This window comes from Somniosus microcephalus, chromosome 1 (genome assembly GCF_052327205.1).
Source record: "Somniosus microcephalus isolate GS21.2 chromosome 1, FLI_Smic_1.0, whole genome shotgun sequence".
Lineage (NCBI taxonomy): Eukaryota > Metazoa > Chordata > Chondrichthyes > Squaliformes > Somniosidae > Somniosus > Somniosus microcephalus.
In genome coordinates, this window is record NC_140987.1 from 254,837,769 (window position 1) to 254,860,451 (window position 22,683).

The 22,683-nt window shown below is 43.5% G+C and overlaps 1 protein-coding gene across 2 annotated transcripts in view; it reads left to right on the forward strand.

Moving 5' to 3' along the window:
- The window catches only part of LOC147124729 (amyloid-beta A4 precursor protein-binding family A member 1-like), a 127,424-nt gene that overhangs the window by 20,710 nt on the left and 84,031 nt on the right, over positions 1-22,683 (forward strand). For both annotated transcript variants that reach the window (XM_085992277.1, XM_085992284.1), the window contains exons 2-4: positions 5,359-5,463; positions 17,516-17,555; positions 20,886-21,031. In XM_085992277.1, coding sequence (XP_085848403.1) covers positions 5,359-5,463; positions 17,516-17,555; positions 20,886-21,031 — 291 coding nt within the window. The remainder of the gene's footprint in view (positions 1-5,358; positions 5,464-17,515; positions 17,556-20,885; positions 21,032-22,683) is intronic.

Sequence of the window (22,683 nt, forward strand, 5' to 3'; positions counted from 1 at the left end):
GAAACAGAGTTAACGTTTCAGGTCTGGGACCCTTCAAGGGTCCCAGACCTGAAACGTTAACTCTGTTTCTCTCTCCACAGATGCTGCCTGGCCTGCTGAGTATTTCCAGCATTTTCTGTTGTTATTAAAGGGGAACCAGTACATGTGGTGTATCTGGATTTTCAGAAGGCCTTTGATAAGGTCCCACACAAGAGGTTGGTGAACAAAATTAGGGCACATGGAGTTGGGGGTAATATACTAGCATGGATTGAGAATTGGTTAAGAGACAGAAAACAAAGAGTAGGGATAAACGGGTCTTTTTTAGGATGGCAGGCTGTGACTAGTGGGGTACCGCAAGGATCGGTGCTTGGGCCTCAGCTATTTACAATCTACAGGAAACTCTCTTTTAACCGGCACCTAAATATCCGGAAAAATCTCTCAACCGGCAAAATTCAGGAGTAGGTTCAGGTAAGTTTTACTATATATTAGTGGCCATGTAACCGGGGTTCCTGGACCTGTGGCCGTGTAACCAGGGTTCCTGCACCTGTGGCCATGCAACAGGGACTCCTGGATCTGTGGCCGTGTAACCGGGACTCCTGCACAAGTGCCGTGTAACCGAGGCTCCTGAACCTGTGGCCTTGTACAGGGCCCTCGTAACTTGGTAACTATACCCCTCTGTAATCCGGACTTTTTGATCAACCGGCACCACGCCGGTCCCGTCGGTGCCGGATAAAAAAGAGTTTCCTGTATATCAATGATTTGGATGAGGGGACTAAATGTAACATTTCCAAATTTGCTGATGACACAAAGCTAGGTGGCAGTGTCAGTTGCGAAGAGGATGTGAAGAGGCTTCAAGGGGATCTCGACAGGCTCAGTAAGTGGGCAAGAACATGGCAGATGGAATATAATGTGGATAAATGTGAAGTTATCCACTTTGGTAGAAAAAACAGAAAGGCAGAGCATTTCCTAAATGGTGAAAGATTGGGGAATGCAGATGCTCAAAGGGACCTGGGTGTCCTTGTACATGAGTCACTGAAAGTGAATGTGCAGGTGTAGCAAGCCATTAGAAATGCAAATGGTATGCTGGCCTTCATTACAAGAGGATTTGAGTACAGGAGTAAAGAAGTCTTACTCCAATTATATAGGGCCTTGGTGAGACCACACCTGGAGTACTGTGTACAATTTTGGTTTCCTTACCTAAGGAAGGATATACTTGCCATAGAGGGAGTGCAGCGAAGGATCACGAGATTGATTCCTGGGATGGCGGGACAGTCGTATGAGAAGAAATTGAGTAAACTGGGTCTGTATCCTCTTGAATTCAGAAGAATGAGAGGGGATCTCATTGAAGCATACAAAATTATTACAGGGCTTGATAGTGTGGATGCTGGGAGAATGTTTCCCTTGGCTGGGGAGTCTAGAACCAGGGGCCTCAGGATAAAGGGTAGGCCATTCAGGACTGAGATGAGAAGAAATTTCTTCACACAGAGGATGGCGAATCTTTGGAATTCTCTATCCCAGAGGGCTGTGGAGGCTCAGTCATTGAGTATATTCAAAACAGAAGTCGATAGATTTCTGACTAGTAAGGGCATCAAGGGATATGGCGATAGGGCCGGTGAATGGAATTGAGGCAGATCAGCCATGATCTCATTGAATGGCGGAGCAGGCTCGAAGGGCCGAATGGCCTACTCCTGCTCCTATTTCTTATTCCTTCAAATAGTTTGTTTTTAAAAATTAGTAGGGTTGTCAGAAATAATTTACCGGCTGCGAGATTATATTAAAATGAATCCTCAATTGTTCCTCCTCTTTGTGCTGCACTTTTTCCAGCCTATGCTTAATTCATGACGACGACCAATTGAGCTGTAGTTTAAATAATTGAGTAGGTGCCTGCTCACCAGAATGGAGTGGAATGGAATTAAATGTTGTCAGTCCTCAGGCCACAGGAGTGAAGGGTCCTTGTCCTAATGTTTTGTTAAACCGAACATTCGGTCTGATATGTTCCGGCTATGCTTTCGAGTGAACTAAATCATGTTTGAAAGCGGAGGGGAAGCGTAATGGGCTTTCGTTCAGAGAAGCTGAGTGGCAAATTCTAGAACTGAGAAATGCTTTTTGAACTCGATCCCTCATACATTATTAATAAAGTATATGTACGTGTTTTGCACACCTTGCTACATCCAATTATAGAACCCAAGTTTAACCCACTAAGGACTATTTAAAAAAAAATTTTTACTCTGTCCTCTCTTCACCCACTTGGAAATGAATATCGTTCGAAATGCCAGCTTTAAATGATAACGCCTTGTAGTTCAGCCTATCTAACTACAACACCAACGTGCATTTATACAGCACCTTTAATATCATAAAACATCAGAAGGGGCTTCACATCAGACAAAATTTGACACTGAGCCTCATAGGAGACATTAGGACAAGTGACCAAAAGCTTGGTCAAAGAGGTAGGTTTTAAGGAGCGTCTTCAAGGAGGAGACAGAGGCGGAGAGGTTTAGGGAGGGAATTCCAGAGCTTAGGGCCTAGGCAGCTGAAGGCATAGCCACCAATGGTGGAGTGATTAAAATCGGGGATGCGCAAGAGGCCAGAATTGGAGGAGCGCAGAGATCTCGGAGTGTTGTTGGGCTAGAGGAGGTTACAGAGATAGGGAGGGGCGAGGCCACAAGGCTACACTAGAAGAGAATAAATTAAATTTAGTTTGAAGGTGTGCAATCCAGTATTATACTAGAGGCCAATGATTGAGAAGAGTTGGTGACATTGAGTTTACGAATGAGAAGGCTTGATAATTAGTAGGCCTGATTTTCCTGGATTAAGCTATACCCAGTGAGGGAAGGAATTAAAAAAAAACTCAGCTTCAAACCTTGGCTCAGTGGGTAGCACTCTTGCCTCTTAGTCGGAAGATCATGGGTTCAAGCCCCACTCCAGAGGCTTGAGAACATAATCCAGGCTGACACTCCTAATGTATTACTGAGGAAGCGCTGGACTGTCGGAGGTGCTGTCTTTCAAATGAGACGCTAAACCGAGGCACGATCTGCTCTGTCTAAATTGGACGTAAAAGATCCCATGGCAATATTTCGAAGAATAGCAGGGGAGTTCTCCCCGGTGTCCTGGCCAATGTTTATCCCTCAACCAACATCACTAAAAACAGATTATCTCATTGTTGTTTGTGGGACCTTGCTGTGTGCAAATTGGCTGCTGCATTTCCTACATTACAACAGTGACTACACTTCAAAAGTACTTCATTGGCTGTAAAGCGCTTTGGGACATCCTGAGGTCATGAAAGGCGCTATATAAATGCAGGTCTTTTATATCTAAAAGTTTGCATTCTGTGTGCACAATAATACTGTGAAGGATTGATTGCAGTACCACAATTTGGAAAGCTCAGACTTTCACTACTGTAGGTGAGATGCCTACGATGCTTATCGGTTTCATCGCACATATAAGCATGGAATAGTTTGTTGGAGGGAGTGATTGAGGCAGAGAGTATTACATCTTATAAGGGAAGATTGGGTAAATATTTGAAGTAGGGGATGATACAGGGTTACGTGGAGGAGGGTGTGGAGCAGTGGGATTATTTTTGGATTGCTCCAGCAAAGAGCCGGTTTAAACATGATGGGCTGAATGGCCTCCATCTGTGCTGTAAAATATCTATGGGTCTTTCGATATTAAGTTGAATGCCTTCAATCAATGTCAAAATCAAGCCCGTTTTTAAAAAAAAAAAAGTGGGAGAGCAAGTTCAGTCTGAAAATAGCAATACTCGAACATTAAAAAAGAAAGACTTGCATTAGTATCGCGTCTTTCACGAACTCCGACCATCCCAAAGTGCTTTACACCTAATGAAGTACTTTTTGAATGTTGTAATGTAGGAAATGCGGCAGCCGATTTGCACACAGCAAGCTCCCACAAACAACAACGTGATAATTACCAGACAATCTGTTTGAGTGATGTTGATCGAGGGATAAATATTGGCCGGGACACTGGGGATAACGCCGAAACTTCAAAATAGTGCCATGGAATCTTTCACGTCCACCTGAGAGAGCAGATGGGGCCTCGGTTTAACATCTCATCCGAAAGACGGCACCTCCGACAGTGCAGCGCTCCCTCAGCACCGCACTAGGAGTGTCAGCCTAGATTTTGTGCTCAAGATTTGAACCCACAACCTTCTGAATCAGGAGGCGAAAGTGCTACCCACTGAGCCACGACCGACACTTAATGTAAACGGTGAAGGAAATAAGTGTAGCTAGTTTGTTATTGAGTGGATATATTGTCTAATAGAAATTGCTGCTTTTTTCGAAGGCTGCGCAGGCAGGGGAAGTATTGTACAGGGTTAAACTGTGTTGATGTGACACCTGACAGGTTAGGGTTATCCCATTACAAGTCACACTAGAGTATCTAAGCACACTGACATCAGATAACTGTCTGCTGGTCCCAGTACAGGACGCACATCAATCGAAAGGCGGGTACGGGCAGCAGAAGGCGAGAGAAAATTAGCGGCGAAGACAAAGGGACCTCTTCAATTGGGAAACATAATGGAAAACTTCTGGACGTTTCCAGTAGATTATCAGGATGAAGAGGTCTGTCAGGATTAGAGGGCCCTGAGCATCACTTTATAGCATTGCAGATTTTAGATATTTTTATATGTGATTTTTCTGTTTTTTTCCCCTTAATGATGCTATTTTGAGATTTATTCCAACTGTCAGGAGGTGTGATCAGTAACTCAGTAATTTGCGACAATGTTTCTGTTCACACAGTATTAGAATCAAAGGAACAAGTGTTTTTTTTTAAATGCTGGGTTTGTGAAGTACTGTAAACTCTTGTTTAACCAGCACTTAATCATCCAGAATACTTCAATAACCGGCAAAATAGATAACCGGTAATCTTGCCGAATCCATCCAGCACTCGTTTTGCCGAGTCCGAGTCTCCCGCGGTGGCCGAGTTAGTCAGTGGTTTTTATTTTTGTTTGTGTAAAAAATTGCCGTGGTAGGTATACCTCTCTGTTATCCAGAATTTTTCATCAACCGGCACCATCCTGGTCCCATAGGTGCCGGATAAGAAAATGTTTACTGTATTCTGTTTTGTGGGAACGTTAGTGGTCAAATTCTAAACCAGAAAAATTCTAGACCAAATATTGCCCAAATTGTGCATGCTTGCAAGTTGGTGTTCTATAGATATATTCAACTATCTTTTTTTTAACCCCAGTATGTATTTTAATGCAATAGAATCATTTTTGTGTTTTCAAAAGTTTGATGATTGCTTCTTGAAGTGTTTTAGGAATCAACTGGAAAGCTTCCCCGGGAGTGATTTGTCTGCTGTGATGTGACCGAGCTTTTGACAATGTGTTGTGTTTTTTCTCTCCTCCCACCCCCACCCTGTCTTTAGCAATCAGCCTCACCTGGTTCCTCTTCCCCCCGGGGTGCAGAATCATCCATGACACAGCATCGATCTGACATACATGATGCAGCAGAAACGTCAGCCAATCGAGAGGTACACACAGCACTTGGCAATGTTGAATATATTTTACTTTCAGGCGCGCTCCCCCTCTAACCCCGGACCTCCCCTGACTCCTAAACCCACCCACCCATCCTCCCCAAGCTACAATGTTTTCCTGTGAAGATTTCTTCTGCAAAATCTTAAAAGGTGCCTGTTTGGGATGTTATACAATGGGACAGCTGTGCTTAAAGCAAGCCCTTACGGAACAAAAATGTGAAAATAAGTTTCTCTTTTCAATGAACGTACGTAAGTCCCCCCCCCCCCCCCCCCCCCCTCCCCGCATGTGGATATTGGGACTCGCAACATTTCCCGTTCACCCATCAGCCCTGTGCTCGCTGACCCAGATTGGCTCCCGGTTAGGCAACGCCTTGATTTTAACATTCTCATCCTTGTTTTCAAATCCCTCCATGGCCTTGTCCCTCCCCGTCTCTTTAATCTCCTCCAGCCCAACAACCCTCCGAGATCTCTGCACACCTCCAATTCTGGCCTCTTGCGCATCCCAGATTTTCTTCGCTCCACCATTGGTGGCCGTGCCTTCAGCTGCCTAGGCCCGAAGCCCTGGAATTCCCTCCCTAAACCTCTCCATCTCTCCTTAAAACCTACCTCTTTGACCAAGCTTTTGGTCATCTGCCCTGATATCTCCTTATGAGGCTTTGTGTCAGGCTTTGTTTTGTAACGCTCCTGTGAAGTGCCTTGGGACGTTTTACTACGTTAAAGGTGCTATATAAATACAAGTTGTTGTTGTGTGGTAATTAAGTTAAAATTTAACAGCCAAGGAAACAGTATAAGAATAACAACCAGAATTTTAACTGCTTCTAGTAACCCATTATATAACTTTGCTAATTTATTTTTTTTCCTCACCATCTCCCCTCCCCCGCTCCTCTTCTGAAGGAACAGTCTCCCTTATTGGAGTCCACTTACATGGCAAGTAATCGCCCAAAGTGGCCATTGTATTCACTAAGTGAACCTCTGCAAAAAGTGCCAACACACACACACACACTCACTCTTACATTTTCCAGTACGGTTGGGTACATGGGCAATCCTCAGGAGCAAGAACTCTTGAACACTTTTTTTCCTTTCCGAACTCGGCCTCTGGTCTGAACCCCTTACTGCCACTCAGCTAAGATCAGCTAGCTCAGAACAAACCGGCGATCAAACCCAGGATCGTTCCTGGTCTGCTCGGCTCAGAGTTTTAAACCACGGGGGAAGCCCATATAACCTCTCTGATGCCACAGGACCTTATTGTTGCCTTCACGTTTCACCAGTGCATTTGGGTTAATGTATTGCAAACAAAATTTGTTAAAAATACTCTAAAGTAGGCGTGTGGACTTCGGTTGCACACGCACATAGGAAATTGAGGGCTAGGAAAAGACCAGCTGGTCCATCAAGCCTGGCCTCCACACACATGATGGACGGAGCATCGTGACTGGACACATTTTCTTCTCCCCCCCCCCACCTCCGCAGCCCTGTATTTCCTGTGAAAGGCGAAAAGTCCAGGGCCAATAAGGGAAAATTCCTCTCCGACCTCCTCAGGCGATCGAAACCAGTCCAGGCGATCACATGGACCGTCTGTTAGCTAGAAAGACACTTACCGCCTATACGATGCAATCTCTGCCCCAGTCAGGAACTGTTGAGAAAAAGGGTTTAAAGTCTGTGTTCTTTGGTGTCTGTGGTTTGGACTACTAGTTATTCTAAAAGTGAAAAGTTTTTTTTTGCTTTGAAGTGAGTTGCTATCCAAAAGAGGCGGTTGATTCTTCTTGTGAATTTTAGAATTTTATTCAAGTAGTTTTGCGGTTTGTTTTCTTAATTTATCTATTGCATGCGTGCTTCTGATGTGGAAAAAGTCATACTGAGGATAAAAACTTGATGGTACAGTGGCTGGAGAAATGGTGCATGAAGGAGGGCCTGTGGGAGTGTGGGAATTGATGGCCTGGTGTTTAGTGTATACTGTCCTGATACATTTTCTAAGTGTGTCGCATCTATTTAACGCTGTTTTCTTTTTTTTTTAATTGTTGCCTTCTCTAATAAAGGTTCAAGTGAGTATTTCATGCTTGTTTTATGGTAGAGGAGGGTAATTTTCTTCAAAACTTTTGTACTTTTTCTTCCATTTGTTGCACTTGTCTTGATTGCAATCGCACACTGGGCCGAGGGATATTGGGTACAGTTCTGTTCAGACAGCTTCCTTGGCAGTCGTTCTTCTGGCATAGTTAAGATCTCAAAATACTGAAAATATAAACTGTGATGACATTGTTATTTCCACATAATAATGGAAGTGGCCCGTTATTCTGCATATTATGTCAGATTGTCGTAAAAACTCAACTGGGTTCAATGATGTCCCTTTAGGGAAGGAAACCTGCCGTCCTTACCCGGTCTGGGCCTATAGGTGACTCCAGTCCTGCACCAACGTGGTTGATTCTTAACTGCCCTCTGAAGTGGCCCCAGCAATCAGTTGTATCAAAACTGGGCAACTAGAGATGGGCAATAAATGCCGGCCTTGCCAGTGACGTATACATCCCAAGAATGAATCGCTGTTTCACATCTACAGTTGTACAGATTGTGATGAACAGAATGATCAATAATTTACCGCCATCTCTTTGGACAGCTGAGTAGACCTTTATTTTTTAAAATGGGTGCCATATATGAGACAACCAGCTTAAGGGATTGCGTGATTAATCCCCATCAATTTAATCAGTCAGCTGCGGACCAGAATTGCTCTCCACGACCTTTATTCCAATCCGATCCTCAAACCTTGAAGCTGCATCCCCCACAATTCTTACTGAAGGATCAACCACATGTCCAGAATATTACAGGGCTCTCTGCAATAAGCCACGATTCAGATCTGTTCTATATTGCAATTTTAACAAGTTACACTCTCTGTAACAAAGCTATTCCCTTTTGTTGTAATGTGCAATTAGTGGGTCGATAAGGCTGCTTGTCAGTCAGAGAGCATGGAATTGTAAAAATTTCAGCGCACAAAGGAGGCCATTTGGCCCATTGTTGCCTGTACAGTGCTAGCTCCAATGAGGCATCTAGTGTAATCCCATTTCTCTGCTCTTTCCCTTCCATATTTTTTTCTTTGAAAATTAATTAAATATTGTGACTGACTCCGCTTCAATAGCCACTTGAGGTCATGTGTTCCATAGTCTAACAAACCTTTGGGTGAAAATAAATCTTCTAACCTCCTCCTTTATACTTCTCGTATTAATCCTAAATTCAGGCCCTCTTGTTACCAATTCACCAGTAGATTTTTCTACCTGCAATCTGCTTTTCAAGATCTGTGTATTGCATCCTTAAACCTTTCTATTCCTCTACTATTTCGAAGAAGAGCAGGCGAGTTATTCCCGGTGTCCTGGACCAATATTTATCCCTCAATCAACACCTAAAACAGGGTCATTATCACATTGCTGTTTGTGGGAGCTTGCTGTGCGCAACTTTGCTGGCACGTATCCTACATTACAACAGTGACTGCACTTCAAAAGTGCTTCATTGGCTGTAAAGCAATTTGGGGCATCTTGAGGTAGTAACAGGCGCTATATAAATGCAAGTCCTTTCTTTATTTCCATTACTTTGAAAAATGTACTACTTAGGGTATATTTGCATTCTGTGTTGTTTTTCCCCTAAATACTTGCTACTTCCCTTTTACATAGGATATACGGCACAGAACCAGGCCATTTGGCCCAACCAGTCCATGCTGGTGTTTATGGTCCACTCGAGCCTCCTCCCGTCTTTCCTCATCTAAATCTATCAGCATAACCCTCTATTCCCTTCTCCCTCATATGCTTGTCTAGCTTCCCTTTAAATGCATCTATACAATTCGCCTCAACTACTCCCTGTGGTAGCGAGCTCCACATTCTCACCACTCTTTGGGTAAAGAAGTTTCTTCTGAATTCCCTATTTGATTTCTTGGTGACTATCTTATATTGATGGCCTCTAGTTACGCTCTTCCCCACAAGTGGAAACATTCTCTCTCTATCCACTCTATCAAAATTTTTCATAATTTTAAAGACCTCTATTAGGTCACCTCAGCCTTTTTTCAAGAGAAAAGAGACCCAGCCCTAACCTATCTAATTGTGAACACTTCTGGGCACCGCACTTTAGGAAGGATGTCAAAGCCTTGGAGAGGGTGTGGAGGAGGTTTACCAGGATGATACCAGGGATGAGGGACTTCAGTTATGTGGAGAGATTGGTGAAGCTGGGGTTGTTCACTTTAGAGCAAAGAAGATTAAGGGGAGACCTAATAGAGGTATTCAAAATTATGAGGGGTTTTGATGGAGCAAGTAGGAAGAAACTGTTTCCCTGGCGAGTGGGTTAGTAACCAGGTCATAGATTTACAATAATTGCCAAAAGAACTAGAAGGGAAATGAGGAATTTCATCACACAGAGGGTTGTTAAGATCTGGAGCGCGCTGCCTGAAAGGGTGGAGGAATCGGATTCATTTAAACTTTCAAAAGGCAATTGGACATGTACTTGAAGATAAATAATTTGCAAGGTTATGGGGGGAAAGCTGGGGAGTGGGACTAATTGGATAGCTCCGTCAAAGAGCCGGCATAGACACGGCGGGCTGAATGGCTGAAAGATTCTAAGTATTTCTGTAAATGACGGCACACTGAAATTTATGTCATAGTGCCACCTTGTTTTGGTGTATCAAAGCGCAGAACAAGTTTGAATTAACATCTAGAATAGACAACCAGATGCCAACTCAATACAGGTACATGACACCGAGACAATGTTTGCCAGAGTAACTTAATAATCTCAAAATTCTTCTCCTTAGAGCAGAGAAGGCTAAGAGGAGATTTCACACAGGTGTTTAAAATCATGAAGGGTTTAGATAGTAGAGTAAATATAAAGTAACAGTTTCCAGTGGCTGAAGGGTCAATAACCAGAGGGCACAGATTTAAGATGATTGGCCAAAGACCCAGAGGCAATATGAGGGAAAAAAAATTTACGCAACAAGTGGTTAGGATTTGGAATGCACTGCCTGATAGAAACAGATTCAATAGTAGCATTCAAAAGGGAATTGGATAAATACTTGAAGGAGGAAAAAATTACAGGGATATGGGGAAAGAGCAGGGGGAGTGGGACTAACTGGATTGCTCTTTGAAAGAGCCGGCGCAGACTCGATGGGCCGAATGGCCTCCTTCTGTGCTGTACTATTCCATGATTCTTTGAATTGAACAGATCTAAATTGTGTAAGTTTACAATAAACCATGGATGAATGTAACTTTGAATGCCATGAAAGTGCACCAAGTAAATCAAAATACATAATAAGGTAAATTAAAATTTAGATGGAATTGGCCTTAATTATTTCCCAGCGTGAATGGTCTATGTACGTTCTTTTCTGTGAATGTGACACATGCCAGGTTTTTCGAGGACAGCTAGCGATGTTCCCCCTAAGCTGCGCAGCAATCGGGAGGTCCCGCGCAGGCCGCTCGCCAGCTGGAAGGGATACTGCGCATGTGCGGCCGCGCAGCAAATTTAAAGGGACAGCGCACGAAAACAAAAAATTAGCGGGAACATTGACGGCTAGGTAGCCCAGCGTATTTCTGTGCATGCACCAGATACCTTCTTGCCAAAGCCGCCTGCTGTCTGGCATGCTCCTGCAGGCACAGTGTGATGTTGCGTTATCCAATATTGCTGAGTCAAACCAGCAGCCCATCTATTTGTAGCTGTAAACCCAATAATAGGGCAGAGCTGATCAACGACAAGACAGCTGTCCCATTTCCTTCCAGTTTAGCACGGAGTCGTATTTCAGCAGCATGTGGGCTGGAAGTATAGTTGAATAAACATGGCCAAGTTATGTCATCTCCGGAGAGGACAGATTTTTTGTTCCCCTGGTTTGATCGCAGTGCTGCGATAGCATGCACAAAGGTACATGCGCGCTGCAAAGTGCTTCTCCTTCTTCCTCTCTTTGGCGCCCATCGTTCTCTATCTGAGAGGATGGGCACTGTTGCCTGCTGTTAGACCTGATCCCTCATGGCGGGAGATTTCTACATGCTCAGAAGTTTCTTAATTTTCCTATTTCTTAAGTTTCCTATTTCTCATCTATGTGCTGTTTCAGCCGTGGCTCAGTGGGGTAGCACCCTCGCCTCTGAGTCAGAAGGTTGTGGGTTGAAGTTCCACTCCAGGTTTAAACTAGCTTGGCAGGGGGATGGGCACCAGCATATAGGAGTAGAAAAGAGGAATAAGGTACATAAAAGTGTGAGTGTGTTGGATAGTACTAGAGAAGAAAGTAGTACTACGGGCGGAAATAGTACCATATTAGATAGGAGCAGGCTAAGAAAGACGACGACAAAATTCAAAAATGAGTTTAGAATGCATGTACGTAAACGCACAAAGTGGTGAATAAGGTTGGTGAGCTACAAGCACAATTAGCCATGTGGCAATATGATGTGTCAATAATGGAAACATGGCTTAAAAACGGTGAGGACTGGGCACTTAATATTCAAGGGTACAAGGTGTTCAGAAAAGATAGGGAAGGAAAAAAGGGAGGTGGGGGTGGCAGTGCTGATTAAGGAAGACATTGTAGTGTTGGAAAGGGAGCATGTTTTTGAGAGGACAGGACAGAATATATTTGTTTAGAGTTGAGGAGCAAAAAGGGTATGATCACGCTGTTGGGTGTATTCTATAGACCTCCAAATAGTGAGAGGGAGGTAGAGGAGCAAACCTGCAGGGAAATCGCAGAGATATGCAAGAGCTATAGAGTGGTGATATTGGGGGACTTTAATTACACAAATATCGATTGGGATAATGCTAGGGGAAAGGGAAAGGAGGGGGAGGAATTTCTGAAATGTGTTCAGGAGAGCTTCCTTGACCAGTATGTTCTTGGCCCATCTAGGAAGGAGGTATTGCTGGATCTGGTGCTGGGGAATGAGGTGGGTCAGGTCGACCAAGTGTCTGTGGGAGAACACTTGGGTATGAGTGATCATTGTATCATAAGATTTAGATTAGCAATGGAGAGTAGCAAGTAACAATCTAGAGTGGAACTTCTAAACTGGAATAGGCTAACTTCAATGGGATGCCAAAGGATCTAGCCAGGGTAAAATGGAACCAAAGACTTGACAGGAAAAACTGTAACAGAACAATGGGAGATCTTTAAGGAGGAGATGTTCCAAGTACAGGTTAGGTGCATTCCAACAAGAGGGAAGGGTAAGGGAACCAAAGCAAGGGCTCCTTGGATGACGAGGGAGATAGAAAAGATGATGAAATAAAAAAAGAGGGTGTATGATGAATGTCAGGTGAATTCTTCAAGGGAGGACCAGACCAAATACAATAAGTTGAGAGGCGAAGTGAAGATGAAAATAAGATTGACAGAGAGAATATGAGAGTAGAATGGCAGTTAACATAAAAGGGAACCCAAAAATCTTCTACTGGCATGTAAACAGTAAGCGGGTAGTAAGAGGTGGGATGGGGCCTATAAGAGACAAAGAAGGTGATATATGCTTAGAGGTGCAGGGCAAGGCTAGAATACTCAATGAGTACTTTGTATCAGTGTTTGCTAAGGAGGTGGATGCTGACAAAATATTGGTAGAAGTGGAAAAGGTAGAAGCAATGGAAGGGGTGAAAATTGATAGACAGGATATACTAGAAAGGCTGGGTATGCTTAGGGTGCATAAGTCGCCTGGTCCAGATGGCTTGCATTCCAGGTTGCTAAGTGAATTGGAGGAGGAGATTGCGGAAGGGCTTGCCATAATTTTCCAATCTTCCCTAGATGCGGGGGAGGTGCCTGAGGATTGGAAAGTGGCAAATGTGACACTATTGTTCAAGAAAGGGTGCAAGGACAATCCTACTAACTACAGGCCGGTCAGTTTAACATCAGTGGTGGGTAAAGTTTTAGAAACAATAATCGAGGAAAAAATTAACGGACACTTGGAGAGGTTTAAGCTAATTAAGGAGAGCCAACACGGATTTGTAAAAGGCAGATCGTGTTTGACTAATCTAATTGAATTTTTTGATGAAGTAACGGAGGATTGATGAAGGAAAGGCAAGTGATGTTGTCTACATGGATTTTCGGAAGGCGTTTGACAAAGTACCACATGAAGGCTGGTTAACAAAATTGAGGCTCATGGAATAGGTGGGTCAGTGGCAGCTTGGATAAGGAATTGGCTTAAGGACAGAAAACAGCGAGTTGTGGTAAATGGCTGTTTTTCAGACTGGAGGATGGTAGACAGTGTTGTTCCCCAAGCGTCAGTGCTGGGGCCACTGCTTTTTTTGATATATATATAAATGACCTGGATATTGGAATACAAAGAATTTCTAAATTTGCTGATGACACCAAACTTGGGGGTGTGACGAACAGTGAGGATGATACCAATCGACTGCAACAGGACATAGAAAGGCTAGCAGAATGGGCAGACAAGTGGCAGATGGAATTTAATACAGAGAAGTGTGAGGTGATGTATTTTGGCAGAAGGAACAGTGAAAGACAATATACACTTAATGGCACAGTTTTAAAGAGTGTGTAGGGACAGAGGGACCTGGGAGTTCATGTGCCTAGGTCCCTGAAGGTGGTGGGACATAATGAGAGAGTGGTTAGCAAAGCATATGGGATCTTGGGCTTCATAAATAGAGGTATTGAGTACAAAAGTAGGGAAGTTATGCTGAACCTTTATAAAGTGCTGGTTAGGCCACAACTCGAGAATTGCATCCAGTTCTGGTCACCATACTTTAGGAAGGATTTGAAGGCCCTTGAGCGGGTGCAGAGGAGATTTACCAGAATGGTTCCAGGGATGGAGGATCTTAGCTACAAGGACAGGTTGGAGATGCTGGAGGTTGAGAGGTGATTTGATAGAGGTGTACAAGATTATGATGGGTTTGGATAGGCTAGATGGGGAAAGGTTGTTCCCACTAGTTAATGGTACAAGGACTAGGGGACACAGGTGGTTTTGGGCAAGAGATACAGGGGGGATGTGAGGAAAAACTTTTTTATGCAGCGAGTGATGAGGACCTGGAATTCGCTGCCGACAGAAGTGGTGGAAGCGGAGACGCTCAATGTTTTCAAGGGGAGACTGGATAGGCACCTGAGAAATACGGGGATAGAGCGGGGGAATGAGACTGACTGGCTTGCTCTACAGAGAGCCGGCACAGACTCAATGGGCTGAATGACCTCCTTCTGTGCCATTATGACCCTGTGACTCCAGGGTACTGAAGGAGTGCTGCACTGTTGGAGGTGCTGTCTTTTGGATGAGACGTTAAACTGAGGCCCCGTCTCCTTTCTCAGCTGGATGTAAAAGATCCCATGGCACTATTTCGAAGAAGAGCAGGGGAGTTCTCCCCAGTGTTCTGGCCAATATTTAGCCCTCAACATCACTTTAAAAAAAAAAACAGATTATCTGGTCATTATCACATTGCTGTTTGTGGGAGCTTGCTTGTGCACAAATTGGCTGCCGTGTTTCTCACATTACAACAGTGACTACACTCCAAAATTACTTCATTGGCTGTAAAGCGCTTTGGGACGTCTGGTGGTCATGAAAGGTGCTATATAAATGCAAGTCTTTCTTTGTCCCTCGGCGACATCATCCGAAAACATGTCAGGTTCCACATGTAGGCTGATGACACCGTCGTACCACAAAACAACTTATCCCTCAAACTGCTTGGGCTTTTTGCGCTAGAAAGGTGCACACTCGGCTGGGGAAGGAATTTGGGGCCGAACCCAGTCCCACCGAGGACCCGTCCCTTTCTGGCCCTGATGCAGGATTCTCATGGGAGTCCAGGTTGGGTCATTTCTTCCACCCACTCTCCAACCGCTCCCATCCCGATGTTACTGCAAGTGGCGGGATGCCATCCCCTACTGGAACCCCTGCCAGTTCTGCCCAGCGTACGCCCAACACGCGGTATGCTTCCGCGATGCAGGTACGCTTGCCGTAACAAGAGGCCCGAGTGGGGCTCGGAATGATCTTCTCCAACAGCCATCGCTCTCAAAGTGATTGGCCATTAGGAAGGTGACAAACTGAAGGAAAGGATCGGTCCGGAAATTTTGACAAGGCAACTCTCTACTTGATGAAGGAGGGAGAGGACCATCAGTCTGACCGTACCGGCCAATGAGTAGATTTTTGAGCAAAACTGACCCACCCTTCTCTTGAATGATTCCAAACATTGTTGGCCCTTCTACCCCCTCAGAAGCCCATCCTTTCAGACACAGTTGACAGGCATAAAGGGACTTTGGAACAAGATGAGTTTCATGCCTTCACCCCCTTCACCACGAAAAGAATTAGTAGATTGATGTTGCATTCTGGTTCTAATTAACTCGTGCGACGTCAGGTCAATATATTACTTCATTAATTATAAACAGAAAATGCTGGGGAAACACTCAGCAGGTCAGGCAGCCTCTGTGGAGAGAGAAACAGAGTTAAATGTTTCAGATCAATGACCTTTCGTCAGAAATAGAAGAAGTTAGAGATGCGCCAGTTTTATTTAAAGAACAAGGTAAAAGAGACAAATGACTTAAGGGTCACAGGCTAAAACTTGCTGACTTAAGTGAGTCGTAGAAGTCACGTGAGCATATATGGGCAATGAAATGGGTATAAAGAGGTAAAACCTCTTTGGGAGAACTGGAGATACAATCCGAACCCACCCGAGCATCCCAAACATGAGTATGCAGTTGGGAGAGAGAAGAGCAGAACTTCGTCAAGGTGGACATTCCTGGAAGAGAAGTGGCAGTGAATTAAACAATAACACAAAAAAAAGCAAAATATTGCGGATGCTGGAAATCTGAAAGTAATATTACTTTAATGGTCAAAAGTCCCTGCGAACTTAATTAGATGCTGCATTAACAGACAATTTAACAAAGAGTCTTATCAGACCTATTCTGATACAAGCCCTAATTAAGCAGCCGACTGCATACTCATGTCTGGGATGCTCGGGTGGCTTTGGATGTTCCCTTCTGTACTCCCAAAGTGACAGATTTCAAGAGGTTTTACCCCTTTCTTATACCCATAATGTCCCAGATATTGTACTGGGCGGTTTTATAGTTTGTATTTTGAGTTTAATTGACTGTCGTGTTGTTAAATTATCTGTTGCCGGAGTCCAAGTGTCCTGGCAGTGAGGATTCATCCATATTCCCTAACAAACGTTGCTCGCCACCCTAATATACTACAAATTTCTTAATGTTTCAAAAACACTCTAATCTTGCTATCCCTAACTGATCTGTCGTTTTAAAGAGCCCACGCCTGATTCTAATTCAAAACATTTTTATAATGAATGAACTGAATTTTTCAGAATGCTAACTTTTGATTCATGTCTCAAACTCACCTCAAAATGATTGCTGGTTGCAGGGATGGCAAAACCTTGTCAAACATTTGTTCAGAGTTGTTGGAGGCAATTGCGAAATTTGTATCGGGTAATGTTCTGACTAGAACAGAGAAATCTTGCAGCACAGGAGGCCATTCGGCCCATCGTGACTGTGCCGGCTCTTTGAAAGAGCTCTCCAATTAGTCCCGCTCTTTCCCCATAGCCCTGCAATTTTCTCCTTCAAGTATTTATCCAGTTCCCTTTTGAAAGTTACTATTGAATCTGCTTCCACTGCCCTTTCAGGCAGCGCATTCCAGATCACAACAACTCGCTGCGTAAAAAAAAGTTTCCTCTCTGGCTCTTTTGCCAATTAACTTAAATCTGTGTCCTTTGGTTACCATGTGTTTCATATTTAATTATTTATAACTGTCCTAACTTATTAACAACCAATTAAATTTTAAAAAAATGTATACACTTCACATATATTTCCATTCCTATTTCAATTTCGTTGATGATTCAATGAACTTATACTTTTAAAGACCACAAACTTTGAGAAACTTTTATCAGACCATGTGCATCAATCCAGGCCCAATTAGTCACCAGTTAGCTCTCGATAACTACAATCCTACCTTCAATATGGTACAAATTTTGAAAATGCCTCTTGCCCTGCAGGTTTCTAGTCCATGCAACTAATTGGATTTATGATACTGCATGTAAAGTGTTGTCAGCACGTTGGATTAAAATGCTTTTGGTAAAAGACACGATTGTTTACGTGGAGCATGTCGTGTGGTGTCTGAAGCAGTGTCTGTCTTAATTTCAGTCAAGAAAAAGTTTGGCCTCCTTTCCAACTTACGTTGAAGGTAAGGTGCTTTCTAACCATTTTAAAGCGAATTCAGAAGTCTTTATGTTCCAGTTAGTGTTAACGTCAAAGGGATTATTTGTCCAGAACTGTGACAATGATTTGTGGTTTCATTTTTTAATTTGAAAGTTTTTGTTACTAGAAATTGCTCTTTAGTATTTTGAAACTGTTGCTTGCATCCCACTGTAAATTCTGTACTGTATCTGACAAATTGTATTTTCATTCCCATTCCGTGACTTCTCCCCAGTGAGCTGTGCCACAGAGTGGTAAGATGCAGATTCGTGCTTGTGTTTTTCTGAGTGGCATGCAACTAATCTTGGCTTCACTTACAGGGGCTGTGGCACAGTGCCAAGACGGGGCACTCCCCGCCCACCCCATGCACGCATATACAGGCATAAACATCCGAGCACAAATCCCCCACCCCCCCCCCCCCCCCCGCCCCTAGCATGCCTCTCACAAACCTAACGGTTTCTCCCTTAAGACTAACATTAGTAGAGGCCTAAAAGTAGGCCACATCATCCCTTCTTGAAGGTCGTAGTTATAATTCTGACTCCAGAGACTTGAGTGCAAAATCTAGGCTGACACTCCCAGGGCAGTACTGAGGGGGCGCTGCACGTCTTTCGGATGAGACATTAAACTCCACCTGCCCTCTCGGAGATGTAAAAGATCCCACGGCCACTATTTGGAAGAAGAAAGAACAGATTATCTGGTCGTTATCGCATTGCTGTTTGGGGGAGCTTGCTGTGTGCAAATTGGCTGCTGCGTTTCCTACATTACAACAGTGACTGCACTTCAAAACTATTTAATTGGCTGCAAAGCGCTTTGGGACATCCTGAGGTTGTGAAAAGTACGACTGAAATGCAGGATTAGATAATGTTGGGTTTCACTGAGAGGAGGTAAAAAGAGAGGAAAATAGACACTTAAAAAAAAATTAGTTTCATCAAGAAACAAGAACTTGTTTGAAGATTTCTCTGAGAAATCATGTCATTGTTTCCAGAATGTGTTTGTTTAAAAATATATAGGGACACACAGGAAGGAAACTAAATGTTGCTGTGTGTGAACTGTATAAATAGTACAGATCGATAAGTATTTATAGCTGTTGAACTGTGGAAGAGAATCAGCCCAGCGACTGAAACAGATTCATTTAAGGGAAAGCTAGAGAAACACATGAGGGAGAAAGGAACAGAAGGTTAGATGGGTTTAGATGAAGAGGGGTGGGAGGAAGCTCGTGTGGAGCATAAACATCGGCATGGACCAGTTGGGCCGAATGGCCTGTGTCTATGCTGTAGATTCTATGTAACCATCTGTTGTCTGTTTGTCCAGGACAGCACAGACACACTGGGCCAAGTTTATTATTGCCTGACTCTGGGACAACTATCAGACAACATTATCTTAGGCAGTTGAATAGTGCTTTGCTGTTATGCACGTGCACAAGTTAAGTGGTAGATGAATAGTTTTGGCTAAGATAGATTTGTGCTGTGAACACCTGAAGGAGAAAGGAATAGAAGGTTTTGTTGATGGGGCAAGATGAAAAGGGACGTGAGGAGGCTCATGTGGAGCATAAACACCAGCATGGCAAGGAGAGATTACACACATTAGGGTTGTATCCCCTGGAATTTAGAATGTTAAAGGGTCATTTGATTGAAGTTTAAGATATTAAAAGGAACTGATGGGGTAGATAGAGAGAAACTATTTCCGCTGGTTGGGGAGTCTAGGATTAGGGGGCATAGTCTAAAAATTAGAGCCAGGCCTGTCAGGAGTGAAGTTAGGAAACACTTCTATACACAAAGTGTGGTAGAAGTTTGGAACTCTCTTCTGCAAATGGCAGTTGATGCTAAGTCAATTGTTAATTTTAAATCTGAGATCGATAGATTTCAGTTAACCAAAGGTATTAAGGGATACGGAGCCATGGCAAGTATATGGAGTTAGGTCACAGATCAGCCATGATCTCATTGAATGGCGGAACAGGCTATAGAGGGGCTACATGGCCGACTCCTTGTTCCTATGTTGGGCTGAACGGCCTGTTTCTGTGCTGTGCGTCCTATCTAATCTTGCAAATTCTCAATAACTTAAGATAAATCTTACGATTTTTACTTTTATGGGTTAGAAATGGCTGGAAGGCCAAATGAACTACTGCCTTGACAGGAGTATGTCAGAACGTCCTCCCCAAATTGCAATAAATCTAGTCAAATTAATGACTTTTTTTATATCAACAAAATTCACAGTCCTAGGTGGAAGGTCTACACTGGCTTAAATGGCTCAGAACAAAGAAAAACCAACCTCCACTTTAAATGGTAGCTATCCCAGAGATCTAAGAGAGACATGGGAGGTAATTTCCTCTGTCATGAGGAAGTCCATGAATATTGGATTAGAAACGGCCTTAACGTGGTGCCATTTCAAAAAAGTGGCAAGACTCTCCATAAAACCCTACCTCTTTGACCAAGCTTTTGATCACCTGTCCTAATATCTCCTCATATGGTTCGGTGTCAAATTTAGTCTGATAACGCTCCTGGAGTTTGGGATGTTTTACTACATTGAAGGTGCAATATAAATGCAAGTTGTTGTTGTTGATGCTGGCCACATTTTTACAGTAATCTGTTGGTCTGTATTGAAGCACGTTACAATAATCTCTCTGGCCCTTGTCCTCTCCGATGGGGCTTTAATTGGGGCAGTTGGCTGTTTTGTGCCTGAACAACTTCCCTTGGGTTTTTGAGGAAGAGCCCTTCCGAATTAACACTGAAACGCCCTGCCTAGACTTTTAAAAAGCATTTAAAGACTGTTCTTCGTGAAAGTTAATCTCAAAATACATGGGGGATTTGTGGCAAATCTTGGGAATGGGTAAGAAATGGGCCAAAGGGTAGAACCCATCCAGTATGTGGGCGTTTTTTTGTGACAAGAGGGTGTTTGCAATCTGTTTCTGCTTTTGTTTATTCCGTGAACAAAAAAGGGCAGAGGTAATGATCATCCAATAGTGTTGCCAACTCTCCAGGATTGTCCTGGAGTCTCAAAAACTAAAGGCTAATCTGCTGGACACTGTTACGAATAACACACGGGCGATAAATCATCATCAGGGGGCATCAAAAATTTTTTTTAACTTTCTTGCAACACTTCAGTTTATTAGTTATAAAAATATTGGGGCGATGGGGGAAAGAAAGGCTGATTGACCGAACAGGGAGGTTGGAGGTGGGAGGCCCTGTGATTGAAACCTCCAGGAATACGTCCAACCAGAGTTGGCAACCCCTACCATCCAGCCCCAAGACTACCCGTCAAAATTCTTTTCCCTGACAATTTTCACTGGAGCCAACAACCATTTTTGTTCTCTGTTCTGCAGTCCCAGGACCATGCGACCCGGAAGATCTGATTGATGGCATCATCTTTGCAGCCAATTACCTGGGTTCCACCCAACTGCTCTCTGACAAAACCCCTTCCAAGAACGTGCGGATGATGCAAGCCCAGGAAGCTGTCAGCAGAATCAAGGTGACAACTTCTGGATGTGATGCCAGTGACCATGTTAACTGTTCTTTGACAGGATTGTTATCCATTGTTTTAACATTGGAAGCGACAGAAACAAATTTCGAGTTTGCTTACACAACTGCACGATGGACGTCAGGATCAAAACTTTGCATTCTTTTCAATTTCCTGACCAATTCACATAGTTTCCTAATATTTTCAACTCTAAAGTAGACAGGATTGAGGCTTTGCTAATGATGCCTCAGACCGTCTTTCAGATGAGACGTTAAACCGCGGCCCCCATCTGCCCTCTTGGTAGAAGATCCCACAGCCACTATTTCAAAGAAGAGCAGGGTGTCCTGGGACCAATATTTATCCCGCAAAGCAACATCACTGGAAAGAAAAACAGATGATCTGGTCAATATCAAATTGCTGTTTGTGGGATTTTGCTGTGTGTAAATTGGCTGCTGGGTTTCCTATATTACAACAGTGACAACACTTCAAAAAAAAAAAAAGTACTGCACTGGCTGTAAAGCGCTTTGGGATGTTCTGAGGCCGTGAAAGGTGCTATAGAAATACAAATCCTTTCTTTCTCCCTTTCCGTTAAATCAATCTACATAAAGGAATGCACCCATCATAAGTTTCTCTTCGAGGTGAAATGTTCTTAATTTGACATTGTAGCAAAGTCATACTCAAAACTGACGCATCTGGACAACTTCAGGCACTAACTGTTGAAATCCAGTCACCTAGTCTTTCTTGCATAACCCCAATTGATTGGTGAATCTTTGAAGAAGAATTCTACTCGCTTTTTTCCTCATGGTTGATTGCCTGAGAGACTTAATTATGAAATACGCTTATTTCCGTTTAAATACTCCATGCATTCAGCCAGTAAGATTGTTCAGCTTTTCGCTGCTCTGTGCAATACATCTTTCAGGATCTTCTGTTTAACCATTAAATCCCCAAAGTCGTTAATTGCAGGGAATTTGACTCTTTTGTTTTGCCTAGGTTTTAATCTTGATGTGGATTTATTAAAACAGCACTTTCTTTTTCAAAGGGGTTAAAATGTTTTAACTTTACCAAATGGGCCTCCAATTCCAACTATTACATGACGGGAGTCTTTCCATCACACACATTGTCTAATGATAATTGAATGGCGGAACAGGCTCGAGGGCCTGAATGGCTTGGTCCTTTTTTTATGTCAACGTGCACCATCAAATGTTTTGAGCCCTTATAATGTTTGCAGTGATTGAGCGCACCGTGAGCTATTGAAAGCACAGTGGATCAGTGGTATCATACTCTGCAATTGATTAAGACCAAAGGGTCAGAGTCTAGAAATCTGGTTGACAATTTTCAAACCCAGTATACCCAGTCAGCCAGTCTTTCGTCCACATGCTTTCCAGTTTAACCTTTTGAAAAATATATCGGCCCAGATCTTACTGGAGTGGGGCAACTCACGGCGAGCCCCATCAGTTAGACTTTTCCCCTCGCCCTTCAGCTCGAACACGTGCGCTGTAACTTGCTGGGAGTACGAGCTGATAACAGTGCGGCGAGGGCAACGGGGCATCTGGGATCTCGGTGAACGACTGGACCAACAGTCTATCTCCTCAACCAAAGAGATTTAAGGATTGAGAAAGAAACAGAGAAATGACAAGAGAAGTAAACACGGTGAATTAGAGTCA